This window comes from Centroberyx affinis, unplaced genomic scaffold, assembly GCF_046629955.1.
Source record: "Centroberyx affinis isolate AG114_WGS23_722 - 3 ecotype Tasmania unplaced genomic scaffold, CSIRO-AGI_Caff_v1 ptg000381l_1, whole genome shotgun sequence".
In the NCBI taxonomy this organism is placed as follows: domain Eukaryota; kingdom Metazoa; phylum Chordata; class Actinopteri; order Beryciformes; family Berycidae; genus Centroberyx; species Centroberyx affinis.
Window position 1 is genome coordinate 12,762 of NW_027279050.1, and position 9,739 is coordinate 22,500.

The following is a 9,739-nucleotide window of genomic DNA, read 5'->3' on the forward strand; positions in this document are numbered from 1 at the left end:
GATGGCACACACACACACACACACACACACACACACACACACGCATATATACACACACGCATATATACACATTCAAGACCCCATATGCAGACTGATGCACACACAAACAAAAAGAAACACATAGAAGCATTCAAACACAGTCATACTCTCTCTCGCTCTGTGTGTGTGTGTGTGTGTGTGTGTGTGTGTGTGTGTGTGTGTGTGTGTGTGTGTGTGTGTGTAGGCTACCCTAACGCAGCCCTCTAAGAACACGGTCATTATGTTGTCAGCAGCCACACACACACACACACACACACACACACGCGCACATATAGTAGTAATTTACTGGTATTTTCTGTTAGTGGTTAGATGAAAATTCTCCCTGTAGTGATGGGGAGAGAGAGAGAGAGAGAGAGAGAGAGAGAGAGAGAGAGAGAGAGAGAGAGAGAGAGCTGTAGAGAGAAAGAAAGCATGAGAGACAGAAATATAGAGACAGAAAAAGAGGGGAAGATGCTCCTGTGTGTGTGTGTGTGTGTGTGTGTGTGTGTGTGTGTGTGTGCTTACCCTCCAGGTTGGTGTTGAGCAGTGAGGGGTTGACAGTGGGCACTGATCTGGGTGTAGGCACTGGTTTAGTTGGTTCTCCTGGTCGACAGAAACACTCCACATTATGATAAATACTAATTATTGATTATTCTATTCTATTCTATTCTAACGTTCATTTATAAAGCACTTACCAAAACAGATTTACACAGTGCTTTATAAGACGAGCTTTATAGACAGCTTTGGTTGTGGGAAACACTAGAGCTGCAACAATTAATTGGTTAGTTGTCAACTATTAAATTAATCGCCAACTATTTTGATAATCGATTAATCGGTTTGAGTAATTTTTTAAGAAAAATAAGTCAAAATTCTCTGATTCCAGCTTCTTAAATGTGAATATTTTCTGGTTTCTTTACTCCTCTATGACAGTAAACTGAATATCTTTGGGTTGTGGACAAAACAAGACATTTGAGGACGTCATCTTGGGCTTTGGGAAACACTGATCCACATTTTTCACCATTTTCTGACATTTTATAGACCAAACAACTAATCGATTAATCGAGAAAATAATCAAAAGATTAATCGACAATGAAAATAATCGTTAGTTGCAGGCCTAGTGGGAAACACCAAAAAGTAGGGCTGTAGAGTGCAATCTTATGCCTTCACAATTAATAATCAATATTAAAATGTTTATCTTTTTAATTCCACTGAAAATCCCAGTGTGGTATATCGATCTCTTCCAATAACGCCTGACCAATCACAGCCTTTGAATTTTTGCAACGTGCACCATGTGACCAAAACGAAAGTTAAGATGGAGGAGGCAGAGAGCGTCTTCGGAAAAACAAATTATGGTTAAACCAAACCAAACCAAAGCGTTATGATTAGTGGTTTGGGTTGACATCTTCCTTGATGAGACAATGTAGATCAGCTGAAACTGCTTCAGCATGATATATTTTTTATGCTACCATACTTCTATCATACTATTTTAATCCTTTTGCTCCAGGCTTGTTTGTGTGTCTATTACAAGTTCCAATTCTGCGTTTTTCATTTTCTCTTCTCTTTTCAATCATTCTTTGTCTCTTTTTTTCCTCATCTTTGTCTCTACCTTTCTTTTTCTCTTTCCCTCTCTCTCCATCTTTCTGCCTTTCCACCTCTCTTTCTCTCTCGTCACGCCTTTTCTCTCTATCTTTTTCCTTCTTTCTTTGTCTCCTTCTTTTTCCTTCTCTCCATCTTTCTCTGTCTCTCTACCTCTCTCTCTCTTTTCTCCCTTTCTTTTTCCCTTTCTTCGTCTCTCCCTTTCTTTTCCATCTCTTTTCACGTCTCTCTGTCTCTTCTTTCACTCTTTCCCTCTCTTGCTGTCTTTTTTCCATCTCTCTTTCCCCCGCCCATGTTCTCTCTTTCTCCGTCTCTCTACCTGTTTCTCTCTTTCCTCTTCTCTCCATGTCTTCTTTTTCTCTCTACCTCTCTCTCTCCTCATTTATCTCTACCTCACTTTCTTGTTCCCTCTATCTCCATGTGTTTGTCTCTCTTCCTCTCTCTCTCTCTTTTTTGTCTTTCCATCTCTTTCCATGTCTCTCTACCTCTCTCTGTGGATTTTCCCTTGCCAGCTCTGGGGAGTGTAGCTTTTAGAAACTTTTTGTGCAAATGTTATTGGTCACAAATGAACAATACACATTTTAAATATTAGAAGAGAGGTGGGGGGATGTACAGGTGCCTGGAGCTGATTTTCTTGCTTTTCTCTCTTTCATATCATTATAAAATGAATACTTTGGGTTTTTTTTTTGGCTGCTGGTCAGGCTCAGTAAACAATTTTAAGAATCACTTTGGGCTCTGGGAACTTGTGATGGGCGTTTGTCATTATTTTTTACATTTTACAGACAAAATGATTAATCGATTAATTGAAAAAACGAATCAATAGATTAATTGATGATGAAAATAATCGTTAGTTGCAGCCCTACATTTGGACATAGTTCATTTCTGTATATTTGGCTTATCTTAAGTATGTATTGTCATCTGTGCTTTCCTGTAAAATCAAACTTCCCATTAGGAACAATAAAGTCTGGGAAGCACCCGCACCCGCACACACACACACACACACACACACACACAGACACACACACAGACACACACACACACACACACACACACACACACACACACACCCCGTCTCTCTCTCCATGTCTTTCCCACACACTCGAGCCAACATCGCCCCCTGATAACAGTTGGCTCTCACCTAATCAATAACATTCTCTATCAACAAAGCTCTCTGGGATTGGATAAACACACCTCGCCTGTCAACACCGCCCCCTGTGATTGGACGAGCACCAACATCAACCCGTACTTTTATTGTCTTGAACAGCAGGGACAAATGATTAAATGCCAGCCAGACAATGCGTGTGTGTGTGTGTGTGTGTGTGTGTGTGTGTGTGTGTGTGTGCGCGCGCTTGGTGGGCTGCGGTGAAGTAAGTTGAACTCATTTTCCCTTGCCAGCTCTTTACACACAAGCTTGTATAATGTATAATCACACTAAATGACTTGATTGTGTGTGTGTGTGTGTGTGTGTGTGTGTGTGTGTGTGTTCGTGAGTACAAGCATGGGTGAGAGGAAGTTTTGTTTTTGTTTCCCATGTCGAGGGAGGCAACAGAAGTCACTCAGACAGAGCGTCTGGTTGGTGTCTGCACTTTACACACACTGACACACACACACTGACACACACACACTGACACACACACTGACACACACACACACACACACACACTGACACACACACACACACAGAGTCATTAGTAGATGATCATAATAGATTATATAACCCTTTGTCTTTACACAAAGAGTTGCCATCGGACTAAAATTAAGACTGTCTTCCTGTACGCATGCACACACACACACACACACACACACACACACACACACACACGTATTACTTAATATACCTATGAGACCTTCTGCTGACTACGTTCATTCCCTAACTCTAAACTAACACCTTGTAGAAGTGAACTGACAAACTGTCCTCACTTGGGAGGATTTTCCTCATCTTTCCATCCTTCTGAGGACAGCTGGTCCTCAGAAGGATAGAAGTACAATAGCACACACACACACACAAACACACACAGCACTTCTTCAAGAGTGTGTGTGTGTGTCTCCTAGGGATGTGTGTGTGCTACTGACTGCAGTGCCAGACTTTGAGGAAAGCCGCCAATTGAGCAGCGCAGTCTGCTGAATGAAAGGCTTCATACAGTCAGAGTCATCAGGGGAAATTAGCGGGGAAAGAGGATTACAAGAGGGGCTGCTGGGTAAATGGTGTGTGGTCACATATCATGACTTCAGCTTCCACAATTAATAATGATAGATTATTGGCATACTGGCAACACTGAAACATGCACAGTGCCTTCAGAAGGTTCAACCCCCATGAGTTTTTTTGTTTCTGTGTTACGGCCTTTATGTTTCATTATAAAATATGTCCAGTCACTTGAATTGCAAATTATTCAGGGACCTGTGGCTCCTGTCTCATTAGTCCATTAGTGTGATTGGCAGCAGGTGCGTAGCTTCCAATTAATGGAGGCTTCATGAGAAAAAGCAAGGAATCCACACACTACTTCAAATCAAAAAAGGCAGAAAAAGTCTCTTCCAGGCATTTATTAAGCCATGCTCTGCCAAGATGTGCAAAAAGTGCAAACGTGCAAAAATACTAGCAGACAAACCCTTCGATACTACATCTTAGGGCTGAATGATTTTGAAAAAATATCTAATCGCGATTATTTTGACTGATATTGCAATTGCGATATGATTTGCGATATTAGAGGGAATGATAATTTTTACAACATTATTCTCATTTTCATTGAAAAACGTATTAAAATGATTATGGTGTGATTTTTGCGGGGATCTGTACCAAACAAAGATGTTTTCTTAAGTCTGTAGAATATGATGTGTAGGCCAGGACATCTCTGAGGGACTCTGAGGCTCTCTATTAGAGGAGCTGCTGCTGTCGGCCAATCAGGAGCCAGCATTGTCACGACTTGGTCTTCAAACTTATTGATTCTAATTCAACTTTTAACTAAACTACTTTGCAAAACATCACAAAGAACACTATTTTTATCCTGAGCCAGAGGAGATTTGAAAAAAAAATGAAATGAAATGAAAACTGAATAATATGTGACCTTTAAATCAGAGTATCACTGCAAGGGGATTCAGTACTTACTGACTCCAAACATTTCAGCTTTTCATTTTTAATTAATTTGTAACAATGCGTTCCAAAAGTCCACTTTGACATTATGGGTTATTGCTTATAAAAAAATAATTATTCCATCTTGAATTCAGGCTGTAGCAATAAAAACTATGGAACAAGTCAAAGGTGTTGAACACTTTGTGAAGCTGTTGAACAAACACATGAATCTCCTACCTGCAGGCGGAGGCAGCTCAGCCGGAGTGTTGGCCGGTGCGTGGGCCCCGGTGGGATGTGGATGTTGTTGTAGTTGACGGTGGGGGACCCATGGGTGCCCCGCCGCCCCGAGCCCGGCCCGGGGTGAAGCCGATCCCCGGGGCCGGACCCAAGTCCTGGTCCCGGTCCTGGTCCTGGTCTTGGTCCTGGGGAACTGGGGAGGAGGTCCGCCCTAAACGAACCGGCACCGCCCATCGACGAGAACCTTCAGCTCCATACTCCTCATCTGAGAGAGAGAGAGAGAGAGAGAGAGAGAGAGAGAGAGAGAGAGAGAGAGAGAGAGAGAGAGAGGAGAGAGAGAGAAGAAAAGAGGAGAAACAAAGACATTGTTGAGATTATTTCACCTTGCTCCTTCTTTTATGTCATTTTGACTTAGATTTAGACTTAGATTTTTTTTTTTTAGACCTTTTAATGGAATTGGATTTAAGGCCAATTTAACAACCAAAATAAGGAAACAAAGCCTATTGCCTGACTGCACATCTCTAATGAAAAGTTATGAAACTGTGAACGGGCAGAATAAGAAAAGGACACCGGGAAATGAAATGATTAGAGACATGATGTCCAATATGTTGGTAGTATGTCATATTGGCATTAACCATGTTTGATGAACCAGTGTGAGGTGACTTCCAATATGAAAAAATAACACAAGACACTCAAATGGGAGAAAACCAGCAAACTGTGTGGAGACTCCTGGGATGTCAGCTGTGTTTAGGCTCTAAATACATTTTAAATCAACTTGAACATCATTTTTGTATTTTGCATTTGTATTTGTATTTGTGTTGTATTGTATATTCAAAAAAATGATGATTCCTAATGTATTCATCAATCGCCAAAATTTAGCATAATGGTGTTAGTGCCTGAAAGAATATGACAGACTAAGCTGTATAAAGGAGATTTATCTGCTGCATAGGTGTTAAACCTAGGTACAGCTACATCACATCCTGTGGATTTGGTAAAAGAGGAGAATTAAACTCCTTTCTCCTGGCTTGGTTTCAATCTCACACCAAAAATTGTTTCTTCATCAAAAGCACATTAGGTGAATGGGACCTTGGAAAATGAGTTTGGATCAGAGTGGATGAGAATAAGATCACAGTGTTCTGACACGAGGCTTCAGAATCACAGCTCGAGATATTAAATCAGAGATGGGTTTTAGATGAAAAATGGAAATGAGCAGAAGGACTGCAGATGAGTGGATCAGCCCTGGCTGTGTGTGAATGTGTGAATATGTTTTTTACTGCATTACAGTATTTGTTAGGAACATTTTGTGTTCTTGACATAAGAAAAGATTTTCAGTTGACTGCCACTTTGACAAGGTGTCACTTTAAGGTCTTGTTGTTATGTTGTAATGTTTCGGGATAAATTCAGGCTGCTACGTGGTTTTCAGTTGTAATACGGCTCTACTGTGATGGAGGACACACACGCAAACGCACACACACACGCGCGCACACACACACACACACACACACACACACACACACACAATGTAGCAAGTTTGGTGTCACTTGAGCAAAAAATGTGGGAGATAACTGAGATGTGGGTTTAATTAGTTTTACAGTTTTTGAGAAAAACAGAGTGATGGACTTCATAATTTGCGCTAGGTTGAACTTTACGAAAGTTTATTCAAACTTGGGCCTACACTCGCAAAGACGTAGCAGGTGTGGCTGATTTCTAATGGATTTTCAAAGGTTTAAACTTTAGATGGTTGCTGTAGCGCCACCATCAGGACTATTGGCCCACAATGCCAGTTGAGTAAGTTTGGCATGGGACTGGACCTATGTGCAAAGTTTGGTTTATTTTCATGGGAAATGGGAAGGCAGATTTCGGAAGAAGAAGAAGAAGAAGAAGAAGAAGAAGAAGAAGAAGAAGAAGAAGAAGAAGAAGAAGAAGAAGAAGAAGAAGAAGAAGAAGAAGAAGAAGAAGAAGAAGAAGAAGAAGAAGAAGAAGAAGAAGAAGAAGAAGAAGAAGAAGAAGAAGAAGAAGAAGATTGGCAAAGCAGAGCTGCCTGGCCCCTAAAACTCTATGAAGAAAAACACTTAATAAAAAAAAGACAAGGACAGAATGAACAAGATAAAGAAACAATTCCATAAGAAAGACATGCTTGATAAAGAAATGCTTGAGAAAGAAAGAAAGAAAGAAAGAAAGAAAGAAAGAAAGAAAGAAAGAAAGAAAGAAAGAAAGAGAAAGCAAGCCTCTGGTGTGTTTGAACCTGACTCTGGAGACTCTGCCTCTCTCAGCAGCCACACCTAACAGAAAGAAAACATTTCTTGACGGCCAAACATATTTTCACAGATTAAAGGCGTTAGGCTGGGATTTGCCGACACAGGCTGTATTCGACACCATGTTCAACCTCCAGCCTCTGTCACTGCTGCATTACAGGCAGGAAGGCAAACCGGCAGACTTACAAACTCTAGCTAAAATATTCTTTTAATGCATTTCACTATATTTTTTTTACCTCTTTTTATTCAGAGAAAGTTAACTGAGCGAGCATCCACGCTCTTTTACAGCTCCTAAGATAAGGGGATGAGTACATTTGCAAAGTCAATTTTTGCGTTTTTGGACATTTTAAACTTTCACATACATTCCTTGAATTTCCAGTCCACTTTGATAGAAAAGATTACTTTCGTGGATTTCGCACCAAAAATCCCAAACAAATGTACTTTGAGCTATTTTCGGTTTGTTACGTCAGCGTGGGCAACAGATTAGATTATGTTAGATTGGATGAAACTTTAATGATCCCCATGGGGAAATAGAGCAATATGTTTTACAGTCACTGTATGCATCAGCAGGAGGAATAAAGAGTGCCTACATTTGTACATATATGGCATTAATACACGGCCTAGATCCACTGTGAGATGTGATTTTGTCCAGGCTGAACTGCAGTCCGTCCCTCTGGAGAGTCTGACTGGACTAAGATGGGTGGAGTGCTATTAAGCATAATAAGTTTCAGAGACTAACGTTAAGAAACAACAATGACACTGTCTGTGAGCCAAGCCTAATCACTGTAATCACTGGGAGAGAGAGAGGGAGAGAGAGAGAGAGAGAGAGAGAGACGTGGAGAAAGACTGACAAGTGACAACTGGGATTATCATTTTCACTATTATCATGCAACTCTACTTTTTGGCTGGACCACAACAGCGGGGCCAGGAGACGGGACGCACTGGAACGGAGATCAGTATGGATGTATGGACTATTATTCTGTATTAGCAGTCTACAGCAGAGTTAGTTACACCATTGGTCGGCCGTGGCACGTGGCACACCCATACACGGTCCAGCCATATACTAGGTTTTGACCTAGTCTTGTTAGGTTACAGCTGTGTATGGTAGTGGAGCTTGGAGGCAAAATTTACTGGACCCTCTATCCCCTCCCCTCCCACCAGGGATATTATAGTAAACTAAAACTAAGATGAAAACCAGGTGTTGAAAACATTCTTGTAAACTGAAATATAAAATGAAAACGAGACTGTGAACAAACTAAAACTGATTTAATCTTGTCTACTGGTAAAAACTAACTAAAAACAAAAAGTGTATGTAAAATGTTTGCATTTTTTTATTTATGAGCAAGGTCTAAAAGAATGAATTTTGGGCAGAGACTTTGACTATATTCACTGAATTTTAATTGAAAAAATAATCTATATAAATTTTTTTAAATAATGTATGGTTTATTGTTTGTATTAAAAAAAAAAAAAAAAGTAAAGAAAGAAATAAAGTAAAGAAAATCTTCCAGCACCCCACTAATAGTGGTATGTATTTCAACCTTCCTTCCAATCTTCAAGTTATTGTTTGTATTACACATACCTGTTGCAAACATATACAAAATATCTGTTCTAAACTTGTATCATTAAACCTTTAAAACATACCGCAACTAAAAAACTATACTCAAGCTAGAACTGAAACTAAATAAAAACGAAACTAAAACTGAACATTTGTGAAAAATAAAAACTGTACTAAAACTAGTAAACCCACAATGAAAACATATATACATATATATATATATATATATATAAAAATGAAAAATCCCTTAATCCCTCCCATACTATGTCCTAGGGGAAGCATGTCTGAGTGAAATACAGCCTGCAGCTTCAAGAGAGGGAAGCTAATCTCTATCTGGTCCAACAGGAGCTGGGACCAACAACAGAGGTGGATATGGTTGGGCAAAGAGCAATTCTGGACAGGGCGAGGGCACACACACACATCCACACATATGACTACACATAATTAATACCAGATATGTAAAGGGTGGCTGGTTAACAGATGGTGGAGCTGAGTGTGTGTGTGTGTGTGTGTGTGTGTGTGTGTACGTGTGTGTGTCTTCTATCATTCTGCCCGTCTGTCTGAGTCTCTTGCCTGGAGGATGGAGGGACAACTCAGCACATACAAAGGACACATTGACATTCTCTCTCTCTCTCTCTCTCTCTCTCTCTCGCTCCCTATTGCATGAAAGTACACATGTAAGTGTGAACACGCTCTCTCTCTCTCTCTCACACACACACACACACACACACACACACACACACACACACACACACAGAATAATAACTACCTGCCATCTGAGAGTCCCTGCCACCCCATTTGCAATAGATGGTAATGGCGTAGACTTTCACCAGAGAAATGATAGTATCTGGCTGGATCACATACTCTAAACCCTTATTTAACCAAATGAGTTGATTAAGAACAGCAAGAGAAACGACCAGCAGCCACTATATAAATGCTGCTGGTATACTCCGGCTGTGTGGTAAGTCTTGGTCGACTCTAGCGACCACGTTGGCAGGCAAACAACCGTCA

At 40.5% G+C, this 9,739-nt stretch overlaps 1 protein-coding gene across 1 annotated transcript in view; it reads right to left on the bottom strand.

The window, feature by feature from the left end:
* Window positions 1–543: 543 nt before the first annotated feature.
* Window positions 544–9,739, bottom strand: part of vta1 (vesicle (multivesicular body) trafficking 1) — a gene marked incomplete at its 3' end in the record, with an annotated part of 64,941 nt that continues 55,745 nt past the window's right edge. The window contains 4 exon segments of the mRNA XM_071515937.1: window positions 544–621; window positions 4,919–4,963; window positions 4,966–5,002; window positions 5,005–5,183. Of these exon segments, the coding sequence (XP_071372038.1) occupies window positions 544–621; window positions 4,919–4,963; window positions 4,966–5,002; window positions 5,005–5,183 (339 nt within the window).